Genomic DNA, 13,953 nt, shown 5'->3' on the forward strand with positions numbered 1-13,953 from the left:
GGGGGCGGGATGGGACGGGGCGGGGATGGTGGTGCTAAAAAACCAGCAATCATCCCTGTACAATCTACCTGCAAGATCTGCAACTGAAAGGTATAGTTCACATATACCTACGCGTGCAGTCTCCATGTATAATCCCCTAGCATTGGAAAACATATGTGGGATTCCCTTGGGACCTTCCCTCTGACACTTTTCCCAACAGCCCCGATTTGCCCTCACACATGGGAAACCTTAAGACCTTCTTTGCCAATCTCCCCCTACTATTCTTCCAAAGAACTAGCTGAAAATGTGGCAGACCTGATTGCCCGCAGGTCCCTGGGAGCCAAAGGAGAAAGAGTCTGGAGCAACGCACTGCTCTAGGTTTTGGTTACAGTAGAGACAAAGACATACCAGAGTCTTATGGAACATGAAACAGAGGTGAACCTGCAAACACACTCCTAAACGAAACCAGGCTACAAATGACATTCTGTTACAAGAAGTTAGGCTACAAATGACATTCTGTTACGAGAAGTTATACACAGCTGGTCTTCCTAATGCTCTCTTTTTTGTTCTCCTTCCTTGCTTTTTGTTTTTCTTTCGTTCTGTTTGGATTGCCTCCCTCCTCTTCAGTCACAGCTACACGAGGCAAGAAAGGAATCATCTTCTCACATAATAGCTAAAGCTTTCTAAGGCACATCTTTTCGCCATTGACATGGCTTTCTACATTACTTAATTTTGAGCACATAAAATATCTTATCAACTTTTGTTTCAAAAGCATTGGGTAAACATCTTGGTACCAGAGCTTAACCACTTCCAACCCACTTTTAAAATAGTGTTTGAACAATGTTATACTAATACTTAAAGAGAAAGCTTTCCTTTTAGAAACAATTAAAAAGAGTTATGAGTTTTGCTGCCACAATGGCACAAGGAAGTATACACGCAATGTTCAGCAACCCAAAGAAAGCTTAGACATTTGCACATACACACACACACTTCAATCCTGCTTCAACAATGCCTTAAGCGGTCAATCTATGATGCTGGATTTTCAAACTCTTGTGTCAAGAGAGTCACATTTTCCCTTGTGATCCAGGCAATATGCGTTCCACAGTTTGTGTACGTGATCGTATATTTACAGCTTAGTGAAGTTCACTACCTTGCCAAAATTTAAGCCCTTGAAGTATAAGCTCTCATACAATAGCAAGATCCACTGCTTTGATGCCAGTAAAACATGTGATCAATGCGTTCTAAAAACTCACTATATATTTAAAAAAAAAAAAAAAAAAAATCATCTATGTATAAACAGCATCTCCACCCTTGAGGATGTCAAAATTTGACAGGCAGGCCCTAAGAAATTTGATGCTATCTCAAATTTAGACCTACTACGAGCAGAGGGTAGGACCATACAATGTCCAGAGGTCCCATCCCTTCCAACCTAAATTATTCTGTGACGCCACAAAAGCATTGATTTGTCATGTGACCCGTACCACTAAGCACAGATTATTTTTCTCTCCTTTTCACAGCTCTTCATTAATGTCAGTTTTGGTTAAATAAAGCCCATATTGTATCATGACTAAACTCACTGTCACAGACTGACTGACTGCTCTAATCTCTTCATCTCAGCTTCATATCTATCCCTTGCTTCCTCTTTTCCCTAGCTATGTGCTCCTGCTGTCCTTCCCTCTATCCAAGGGAACATCCCCGAGCCCATAGATGCATGGTTCATTGACGCTATGTCAGCAAAAGGGCTGGTTGCTCTTTCTGCTATGCCTAACACAGGGTTCTCAAACAGTGAGACCCTTCACAGGATATGGATGGCAGCTATCTCATTATGCCATATCCAAGCAAGGAAGGCAACAGCAGGAGATAGGTCAAAATGCTCTGAAGATGCCCAGGAAGACTGGAGGAAAGTAAGAAAACTCAAAAAAAGTATGAACAGTTTTTACTTGGTTTACTGTAGTAAGATCATCTATTCCAAAACTTCAGTTAAAATAAACTCATTCAGCTTTTGATTCACATTGCTTTGATAGAAAGTAAGCTACTGGTTTACGGGTGAAGCACAGAAGACCAATCATTCCCTCAAGTACAGGGTCAGTTATAACAGCCTGGCACAAAAAGGCCATGCAGATTATCTGATTTCCAGAGCTATCATAATAAACATGTCTATTAGGAGGAAAAATTAAAATAGAAAAAGCATTCACTTACACTGGATGGTGTGCAGGAACAACTTATATCTTTAGGATCTGAAATACAATACCACGCATAGTTAATAGTGAAAACAAGCAAAACGAATATCTCTTAAAACACTTACCAGTAGTGTATTTACCGATAATAAACAAACAGTACAGATAACACTGAAGTAGTCCTGGTAGAAATGTATAACTGTAGCTTCAGAGAAAAGGGTGCTCCATGGTATCCTGTCCATCCTATGACCACATTAAGTGCTATTCTGGCAGTCCAGCCCATTAGAGTGTTCTAGTTATATCTGCAGAACTTTTTACTTCCTGAGATAGGACAGTTACAATAAAATAAGCATTCATAAGCATTCATACTAATATCTCTGAGTCTATGTAAGGGTAAGACTGGGCATTCCTTTCTAATTTCTAATTTAAGTGACAAAACTTACTCTATCAGCTGATTTCTGTATTTCATAGCACAGAATACGATGGCATGGGTTGAATGGTAGCACAGAATATACATTGCAGCCAGGTGGGACATTCTGCTAAGATACACTTGAACAATTTATAAATACAGGGAATTAATAACAGGGCAGAGGACGGAATTCTGAAGTGTTACTCAGGTATGCCAGAGTCTGAGCATACAAACTCTTTAGACGTATGCAGGTTCTTCTCCATCTAGTGTTCTAGGAAGAAGTTTTTTAGGTATTGGCATAGCTTGAGGAATATACTTTGCAACTGGGTCACTTAGCTTAAACAGCTCGTGTTCTTCACCTATAATGAGCCCTCCATGGTTCTATCCCATTAAAGCACTTACGTTCAATAAGAAACAGGAAACAAACAATCCCCATCACAGCAATGATAACACCAGGCATCATGAAGGAAAGACCCCAGCACGTAGAGACCCAATAAGCAGCAATTAAGGATCCCAAGATATTTCCCACTGAAGTGTGTGAATTCCAGATTCCCATAATCAAACCTCTCCTGCGTTTAAAAAAAAAAAACACCACAGACATTTCTTATTATTCCAACAATAAGCATTACTATATTGAGAAAAGTGTATCAAAAATAACTGTTCATCTGTGGTGTTAGTGAAATATTTGCAATCTTATTGTTCTTTAACTGACCACTTCTTTATGCTACAGTCTTTCATCTGGCAATTTCAAGGCACCTAAATATTAATAGAAGTGTTCTAAATAGCTCTTTGTGCATGACAGAACTCATCCTGCATTTAATGGCATTTAAAGGCACCACTAGGGCTTGCACATTTCTGGATAGAGTTTCTTTTATAAAAACAAGTATGCAGATGTTGCATAGCACGTGCACACAAAGTCTGACGCTTCTGGGAATGAAAGTCCTCCTGCAAGTACATTGCACCGATGATCTGATACTTTTGGGCTATGTTAGACTTATCATGCAGAAGAACACAATCTGTACAGGATAGGTAGAGCAAATTCAGCATTTTCTGATCACATTCTGGACTTGCTAGGCACTAGTAGAAGATAACACCTGTGCAAGCTTGGCTAACAGACACATCAAACTTCAGTCTGCCTGGAAATCCCAGGTTAGAGCTGTTGTAGAATAGCTCCAGCTGAGCTAATGTAAACCACAAAAATCCTACTGAAGTCATGACAGTTAGCACGGTTTTTTTTCCTTTTAAGTCACGGGAAAACTGCCTTGCCCTCAGCAGGAGTTTACCTGGAGCAACCTAATTTGAACTAAACCATACCTTTTCCCTTAGCTCAAGACAAGATCTAAGAGGTCTGCTCATGTTTCATGGAATTTGTAGCAAAATGAAAACAAGAACCAGATCACTGACACTCAAACCAAAGCCCTATCCACCAGACCACTATGCGGCCTCCTAAAAGTAAAGGCTGTTGCTTTTGCACAAAGGAAAATCTGAATAAGCGTATTTGTTTTGCACAGACTCGCCAATTTTGTTCAGTATTGTATGACTGTGATCGTTCTCTGCATTTTGTAACATTCACCAAAAAGGCTGCAGGAACTATGGAAAACTAGTTTGAGCCTACACCTTTTTAACTATCCTGTGATTTTATATAGAAAGCATTTACTTAATTTTTGTATGTCCTTCTCTTGAACCGATTGACAGTAACGTTCATTCAAGGGTATGTATCTACAATGGATGGCACTACAGTAGTGCCATCTATATTATATGCTACATGCATCAACCATTACCAGAGCCAATGGATTTAGCATGCAGCTCTTGCAAAATTTATGGAAAACTCCCGTATGGTATGACAAAATAAACATGAGTGATCTCTTGGCAGGATTAAGGAAAAAAAAAAAAAAGATGATTTAAAGAAAGTGACAAAAAGAAAGGTTAAATCAGAAGCCATACGTATTTTCTTTTTTTAATTAAATTTTCAAGTTTCTGTAAGTGTGTTAGAAAAAAAGATATTAGACAAAAAGATACTTTCAGAGTTACACCCTGACAATTGCTTTGAAACACAAATGAAAACACAGGAAATTCCACATTAAAATGGCATAACAACAGCCTTTATTAAAAGTGATTTTAGACTGTTAATATTTGCAAGAATTATTCTTAATTCAATTCTGCAATATTTCATCTGAAAAATTAAACATCAGACTAAAAGCTACCACAGAACACTGTTTTGACATGAGAGAGAATATTTCAAATCAATATATAAACTAATCAGCATAAGAAAGAAAACTCCTCTCGAAGATCTACCTAACTGCTTGTTTTGTCCCAAAAAAACACTGAAGCAAAAGAAAGATAATTTAAATTGACTATAACATTACAGCCCAGAATGTGTTGACTTGTACTTCCAAAACTTTGGATTACATATTATTTACCTTCCTTTTCCAAACCAGTTGCCAATACATGTAACGACACTCGGCCAGCCAGTAGTTTGCACCAACCCATTAGCTATCTGAAAGTATATAAAAATAATAATAAATAAACATACCCTATAGTGAGTCAGATTCCTCCACAATTTCTGCTAAGTGCTGCACTGGGAAAAGGAAGCCTACACAAATGCTTTGAATTTAGAAGTTTAGTGGGGGGTTTTGAAAGCATTCTTTTCCAAGAATAAACAAGTTACAATGCTTTGCGGAGATTCTTCCCTCTACCTACATCTCTCCAATTATTTTACGATTTAAAACACAAAAAATTGTAATTCAGTCACATGCTTAACAAAAATCACATTGCACTGAACTGAACAGAGAAACGAATTCCCCACACTCAAACAGCAACATAATACTTATCTCAGTTTGAACATATGGCAAAGCATGTTTGCAATCAAACAAAGCGGAAGAAAAGAAAACTTTAGGGGAGACCGGGTAACTTTAAAATGCTTACCAGACACCTGTAAATAAACTGAGAGGAGAAACTTAACTTACTGTATTCAGGCTGAAGTAAGAACTACTGCAGCCTCCATGTTGCACAGATCATAACCCTAACTCATCTCAACTCCTGAAAAGCTCCCTATCTAGAATTACACATTAACACAAAGATCACAATACAATAATTCACACGTACAACGAGCATTTGAACATGCAACGAAACAACCTCACTCTCCCCAACAAAAACCAATTAGGCTGGAGGTGCAAGACCACCCTTGGTATTCCAGGATTCACTGACCACATCACGCAGTGCAGCATTGGCAGAGATAGCTTAACCCTAAAGGAGCCAGCTCCCGTCCTGGAAACCACATAAGCCAAGAGCGCTGGGGCAGTGACATGGTTAAACGGACGACTCGGTGAAATGGTTATAAGAGCTTGCAGTACCCAAGTTAGTATCACTGCATGCCATGTTGCACAATGCCATGCAAACGTGCCAGCGGTGAAAGTGCTACTGCAGTAACACAAAGAAAGCAGCAGTGCAAGGTGCAGACCTGTCCAAAATGACTCAGAAATGCTAGCCATATCCTGGTCCTGACCTAAATTCCATTGCAGGTCAATGGTAAATATTCTTGTGACGCCTGATTAGATCTACAAGTGCTCTGAAAAATCCCACACAATGAATCTCATTACAGAAGTTGCCTGTTCTCAGCCACGCCAATGTGGGAGACTGTTCATCATTAGCAGTATAAATGTAATTTTCCTGCAGAGAAAGCCGAGATGCGTCACTCAGGTCTTGGCAGACTGACAAAAGTAAATACATTTGTTTTAAAACTCGCCCACATTTAAGCTTGCAAAGATTTGATCACTGTTGTGACACAGACTGAAACACTTTAATTTGTTTTCAAAGATTTCTTCCACTAAAAAAACATTTTTCAAAAATAAAACCTGGGGCTATCCACTCTATCATTTCTGCCTGTCATCAACGACAACGTATGCCAGCACTTACATCCTCCCATCCAACCACTAATCACTGTTTGCAACTGAAAAAAAACCCAATACAACACTAAACAGCACTATGGAAACTCAGAGTATCTAAATAACATCGTGCCTACCTGGGCCATTATGTAAAACCACAGATTATGTATATTATAGAAATAACCCAATCCAAACATTGCAGTGAAGAGTCCACTAGCAAGCATGCCGACTGTCAGATAGTACCGGATAGGTAGCCGTTCTCCTATTATGCCACTTGGAACGTGGAAGGAAATAAAAAGAAAGGCAATAATTAAAAATGAGATCACACCCTAAGCCTTCACAAATAAAGAATATTTTGTGTTGTTTAATTGTGGTTGAGCAGAAACTTTACTGGTAACTGCTGTTTTCCTTCACAGCAGCAAATGAGCAATTTTTAGCACTTGACAGTAAAAACCAACAAACATTTCATGTTCACTAATTGCCAAATGCTGACATCTGCACAACCATCTTTCAGGGAGATACTCACCTGCAGCACATTGGAAGTCATTTACTCACAGAGTCATTTTCCAAATGACCCGTAAGGCGGGACATGTCTCCAGCCACTTAAAGCGAGACTTTTCTCCCTTGCTATCGATTCTAGTTATGAAGGTTCTGGTTTTAGCCAATAAAAAGTAGCATCTCCAAACAGCAGCAATATTGCACATTTTAAGATGCATTTGGTATTATTTTTTAGCAGGTGTCTGCTTCTGTCCTTTGACTGTAGAGAAAGTCAGGACAATCAGTTTAGTCTACATGTGCAAGTTGGAGACTGATAAAGTTTGAGGACGTATATTCCAGCATATATTCCTTCATGTTCCATATGAAGGAAAGACAGGCTAGATTGCAAGTTAGAAAGCATTCCTGCACAAGGAGGATGGGTGCAGGTTAGAAGCCTTCTATATACCAACAGGCATGATACCACTGGGGACTCAGGACGATGTGTTTTTTTCCTTCAGCAACCAAGTTCTCATTCTCTTCACCAGAAACTTTACAGTAGGAAAGGACAATATCTCAGAAGTAGTACAGCCTCATAAATTAATAGTAACCGATAAAGCAGGTTTCCAAGAGAGGGAGGTTTACCTTAAATACATTCCAATTGCATATGCACACAGAAACGAGTAATCCAGTGCTCCCAGTAACTGTTTGTAGTTGTTCTTATCTAAGAATAATTTTCAAAACAAATTATCAGTTTAAATGTACCAATAACCTCCCAACCATTTTTACATATTACGAGAAAAATGTTAGTGAACATGCACTGACATTCAATTTTCAATACGCACTTTTAGATCTAAACATGCATTTTGCAAAACATTTTATTTAACCAAAAAAAAAACCCCTCTAAAACTGACCCTTTTGCCTGTAACACATCAGGAAAATATTGGTAGGCCCATTCTTAATTCCACCTTATTCAAAACAGCATTTTGGAAGAGAAGAAACACCAGTTATTAACAAGGTGCTCTTTTCTTATAGGTCCTTAGACAAAAGAAAACCCAAACTTTAACGGACTTTACTAAAAGTGGAAAGATGTGTTGCAGATGCGTGAGGTCCTACCAGTCAAAATGGCTAAAAAAAAAAAAATCCATCATCATATAGGCTTTTCAGAAATCACCTTAATATATATTTTTAAATGATTAAGGCCTTTTACATTTCATTTTCCAACTACTCATAAGGCACAGAGATAGAAGTCTTATGTAAAAAAAAAAAAACAACAGGGTTCTGCTCTGTACAGCAAATGACCATAATCACAACTAAATGGGACTTGCAGGCAGGATGGAGGGAGCAGGAGGGACTCCACCCAGATAGAAACACCGAGTCTAGTCTCAAGAGACCTGAGCTCGTACCAAGAAAGACAGTTTGTGTATTTGCAAGGAGCCACAACTCCCATTGACTTTGAGAATAAAGTCACAGTTATTAAACCATTCCTTCTTTCCGTGTTACTCCCAGCTTGCCAGCTATGTTGCCCGAAAAACAGAGCTGAAAGAACAAGTCTAGAATGCCATCCCAAAGGGGTAGCTTTGCAACAGCCTCTGTGTTCATGGAAAAAGGAGGACACGGGGGCTCAGAAGTCTCCATTAAGAAAGCTAACTAGTGTTTTAGACAAGCAAACTCGGTCTGCCCTTGGTCCAGGGACAAGAAACAGCAACCAAGTTTAACTGCATCCCAATACATTTGGAAACCTGTGGGACTAAGTAATTTCAGTAGACTGATTACCTTGCAGCAGGCAGTTAATACACAGAATTTTGTCCACAGAAAACCCAGAGCTCAGATCTTTAATTATCTTTGAACAGAGTAGGACTTCTTTCTAAATTGCTAATTAAAGAATAATTAGAATGGATGGCTAGATAGACTGGAGTGGACTAGCACATTAACAGAATGGACTATTCTACTTCACTAATGTTCTTGGTAGTGATAAAAGTGTCAAGGAATGATTAAAAATCTCTATTAAATTCAAATACAATTAAATTCAAATTTAATTGTAAGTAGGCAAGTATTTTTTCTATTTAAGTGAAGGGCCAGGTTCATAAGCTATTCAGTAAGTTGTCAAGTCTCTTCTGCAATAGTGTCCCCTTTTTCTCCATTAAAATGGGGAGAAAAATATTCTTTCTGGCTGATAAGGACTCTGAAAAGTTCCAATTCAGATAAACACCAAGTGATTTCATGTAAATGATTGCTGGACCTTGAATTAAAACAGCAGAAAATTATAATTATTTATTTTATTCTTCACCTTTTTTTTCCTTAATAGACATTTTAAAGACAAATCCCATTTTCTGACTGAAAACTGATCTACTGAAACCATCTCATAGCTATACAGTTAAAATAATGTCAGTTGTTTAAGTGACTTTAAGTAGGAAAGACATCATAAGGTAAGTCACAACTTTCTTTGGAAAAATCAATGAGAACATGGAAAACAAAACACCCCTCCCATACACATCTCCTGGATCCCTCCACACAAGAAGAAGAAATAGCAAAACGCAATTAATCTAATTATGAGTATCAGCTCATTATTATGAAAAAAAAACAAAACCAAACAAACAGCCCTTACCAAATGGCTCCCAACCACACTGAGATACATTAGATGGCTTTTTGACAGGCTGAATCTGGGCAGCATATTCTTTGTAGGAGTTGAGTTCAACTTCACGTGAAGCAGCACAATGCTTATGCAGCTCTCCCTGATACAGAAAGAAAATTTGAAAATGGAAAATTCACTTGTTACTGCTAATCCCCATATAGCAACAAATTCAACAATTCTAGCTCTATATGAATCTGTGTCAAACCCACTGAAATCAGTAAAATTGTTAGCCACTATTAATGGCTTAGTATTTTGGCGGGTGAAGCCACCATTACATGAGAGAGTAATTACGTGGTTAGAAACAACATGCTATGGTGAACTGGTGTTTGTGACACTGCAGAATTTCAAAATTCTTCACTAATACCAAGCTACTTTGCCCACTGTTACTCATCAGTTATATACAGTACAGCCCTGGGGGATTTGATTTGTGTTTGCCAAGTTATACAGGCCGAAGATTAAGCTAACAAACCTAGAATTAGATAATATTTTGCCACCGGCTTCACTGGGAACAGAGTCCCAAGCTGTCCTGGTTTCAGCTGTGGTTAAACCACGACACAAGCGTACAGACAACTATGACTATGATGCTCAACAGTACTTGGAACAGTCATGTGAATGCCAGTAGAATTTTATCACATTTGACTCATCAGTTATGAGCAACTTTTCTCAAACATACGAATGTAAACCTGTAAACTCTTAAATATCTATAATTAGATTAATTCACATGAATTAAGTGTAGTCTTAATGTAACAGAGTAGCTGTTTCAAGTCTTAAGCCCAAAGATTAGACGTATATGCAATATTCTAGGTGTGGTCTTACTAACGTTTATCAAATAAATGTCACTGCGTACTAGTTTTATCAGTTTTCATCTTATAAACCATTCCAAGTTAAAGTTTAACACTGCCTTTCATAAAAGGAAATACTGAAAAAGATGACTACTTCCGTGTTTGACAGGAGTAGAAGGATGTTTAAACAAGGACATAACGTTGCTTACCTTAACTATACTAATAGGTTTCCTTGATAAATGGAAGCTGGCATACAACAAGAAAGTGAGAGAGAAAATGAAGGCTCTATACCTACAATATGAAAAAAAAAAAAAAGTAGTATTTGAAAATTATTTTATTCAGATTTACTTTTGGCACTAAGTTACATAAAAACATTACACAAGTCATTGGTAATCTTGGAATAGTGGAAGACAACTTTTTTTCGTGTTCTCTAACAGCCTGAAGAACCACCCTAGCAGTTATGCTGCTTTAAGTATCTGGTCTGATCTGGCTTTGGGAGGGAGCTTGGTAGCACACAGGTACAGGCAGAAGAACATGGCAGTGCTCTGGAGTCCACAGTGCTGATCTGCCTTGTTTACAACCTTCCTTTGGGGGCTATTAAAAGGCAGTTCAACATTAAACATACTGATAATCAGATTTCACATTTCACTGTCTCATCTGGTTTTCTGGTATGATTAGGACATAAAAAATGGCTCTGTGAATTGTCAGTTCGGCTACTGTGGGTTATCACTTCTTTCTTTCCTCATTGCTTTTAGGATTTTATTTTACTTTTGCCTTCCTCTATAACAACAGAAATCAGCCTTTTCTACAGATGGACAGGGGGACTGACACTGACTGTGTGTACTGTCAGCCGGAGCACATGAACATAATTAACCAGCTTCGGGATTGGGAAGGAATTTTACCTTGTACCTCACTGGCATCCTTCGGTCTTTCTCTGCAGTTCATCTGAACTAAAAGGACCTCTCAAACTCCTGTCACTGCAAGCATTAAATAAAGATAACAATCTGATCTATTCTATTCTCTACCTGCAGCACATTTCAATGGTTTAAGAAGGAGAGCATTTTGTGGATTTGTGCTTTTAACAATACACAGAGATCAGAGTGTATCTACCGGCTCCTTCTAGCCTTGATCTTAAAATTAACATCTGTAAATAAAAGTACATATATACATACAAAGATCTGATATCACACAGCCTACTATGGTCCCTAATTTTTAATTAACCTTTTTCAATCATTTTCTGCCTTATAAATTTTTACATAACAAGGGTCTTGTTTTATAGTTCTGGCATATTTACAGAGACATTAAAAAAAAAAAAAAAAAAGAAAAAAACAAAAAGAGTGAGTTATCCCATGAGTTGAGTTTTTCACCCCCATAACTGAAAACATCCTCACAAGTGATAAAACTGAAATGACTTTGTCCTAGCTGCTCTACTAGAGAAAGCATGTGATAAAATTGCTCAAATGGGAAGTGCTTGGTCTTTCATTTGTTATTTTTTTGTTTTTCACACACAATTGACTCAGTAGTCTATCTCAGAAAGCACAAGAACTGATGCCATCCAACCTCCAGGATTAGTTTTCCTAAAGCAAAGAATTTTTGGTTTTGTTTTGGGTTTGTTTGTTTTTTTGCTGGGTTTGTTTTTTTTTTTTTTTTAATACTACAGTAGCAAGAACTAAATCTGTAATTCTACAAGTCTATATTACACATCAAATTATGGGGGAGAAAATACACTTGTGGTTAAGAAAAGAAAGCTAACCTCGAGCACCCCTCCCACCTAAGAGTTTGAAAATAAAAATCTGAAATTTATCCCTTCAAATACATACCTTGCAAAGAAAAGGACAAAAGGCTTTATTCTCTAGCACACTCGACTAGTAAGGGTCTGTCTGGGTTTCCCCAACAAAGTATCTCACTTTTTAAATGTCAGCAATATTTATTTATTATACAACTGACTATATTTTCTTGCTGTATATACTAAGCAATGAACAAGCAAAAATAGAGCAAGGCAACAGTATCATCTTCCCCAGATACAAACCCACATTGTCCAAAACAAAGATCACCACCATACTTCAAGACTTACCACTGATCTCGTGAAAATGAAGTGATGAAGTGAATCCCAGGAGGAAGCTGAGCCATCTACTCTACAGCTGGTATCAAATTTTAGGCGACGCAATTATGTACTTGTGACAATGTTCTCTGTTCTTCAGAATGCGTAACAAAGATCCTCCCAAAGCCGTGCAATGATAGGCTGTTAACAAACGTGGAAGTTATACCGCTGAGTTGATCTCCCTGTAGGTTTTTTTTCCTTGGACCTCCAGTCACGACGTGGCAAATTCTTCACTCTGCCTTTGTTAATTGCTGATCTTCAAACAAGAGAAACTGATAAGTAAATATTCTTATTGAGTTATTGCAATATTTTCTAATCATAACATTTGAATTAGCAATTATCTATTTCAGAGATAAGTAATTACCATAGCAAACCTTCTAGACATCAAAAATGTAATGAAGAATTTTAAGCCAATATAAATTGCAGCCTTTTCTGAATTTTATCATGTATAATCTATTTTGAGAAGCCAGCATAGTATAAAGCAGTGGGGACACAAGGGAAAGATGCACTTAGAACACGATCCAAAGCGAGCTGACATCAAAGCACTCTGGTTTTGTCCCAGGAAGACTACAAATAGGCAATCCCCACCTTACAAAGATCTATCACATCAGAAACATTCATGAGGTTGAAATTTGTTCAAAAGTGACTGTAGTGTTTTCAGCCCAGAATAGAGACTCCTCCAGCTTGAGAGTGGCTGCTGCTGAACAATGCTGCCAGCCAGGCTTCACCACCACTCCCTCTTCCAGCCCAACTTCCTTGTCCCAGTATCAGTGCTGCACAAAGCACCACAGTGTCAGAAAACTTGGAAAAGAAAAAAAAAAAAGTTTTTTCAGCACTTGAGCTCCCTACACCAGCTCATCCAGCACAAGGGAGAAGGCAGGCTCACGTGCGTACGTGACATGCAGGGAAGAGCAAAACCGTAGCAGCATCAATTCAGTTTGGTTTAAAATCTTGTAGAGTTCCTCCTGTTTGTTCAAATTTGGGCCAAAGCCCCTCAACAGAAAAAGATGCACAGTACCCTTTATTACAGGGACTACAACAGGAACTAGCTGCACTGTTATTTCACAGCAAGTCTGAGCCAACTGTTGAGTAAGATGACAAAAGGCACTGTAGGCAAAAGGTGTGACTGCAACTCATGTATGTGAGCCAAGCCTCACCGTGTGCTAACAGCAGAGCCACCCCAGCAGAATGCCAAATAACACACCAGGGTCTGCAACGTAACCCCTACCCTGCTGGTAGCCCAGCTAGTGGGCTTAACGCCAGCACTAGCCACTGCCATGCTCCTGATGGGAAGCTGGTAGGATACAGAACTAGCTCTCCTGGTAAACAACGGGAGGTGAGCTAAAGCAAAGTCTCCTTTGAAGAAAACACACCTGCCAAGACCAAGGGTTTGTCTTAACCCGGGAATTTTAGAGGCTGCCACAGGGCAGGCAAAGGTGTGAGCCTCCCTCCTCTCATCTTTCTTGCTCCATCTTACTACAGAAATCAAAACTACTCCTCCTCAGCCAGCTG

General features: G+C 38.6%; 1 protein-coding gene across 1 annotated transcript; it reads right to left on the reverse strand.

Moving 5' to 3' along the window:
- Positions 1–2,139: 2,139 nt before the first annotated feature.
- Positions 2,140–12,470, reverse strand: LOC104077727 (glycerol-3-phosphate transporter-like). Its single transcript, XM_009579056.1, has 8 exons — positions 12,415–12,470; positions 10,550–10,631; positions 9,532–9,658; positions 7,569–7,647; positions 6,587–6,722; positions 4,986–5,062; positions 2,968–3,134; positions 2,140–2,216 (listed from the first exon to the last, which is right to left on the reverse strand). The coding sequence occupies exons 1-8, from the start codon at positions 12,468–12,470 to the stop codon at positions 2,140–2,142; spliced, it is 801 nt and encodes a 266-aa protein (XP_009577351.1).
- Positions 12,471–13,953: the final 1,483 nt, after the last annotated feature.

The sequence above is a fragment of the Fulmarus glacialis genome, unplaced genomic scaffold (genome assembly GCF_000690835.1).
Source record: "Fulmarus glacialis isolate BGI_N327 unplaced genomic scaffold, ASM69083v1 scaffold45335, whole genome shotgun sequence".
Lineage (NCBI taxonomy): Eukaryota > Metazoa > Chordata > Aves > Procellariiformes > Procellariidae > Fulmarus > Fulmarus glacialis.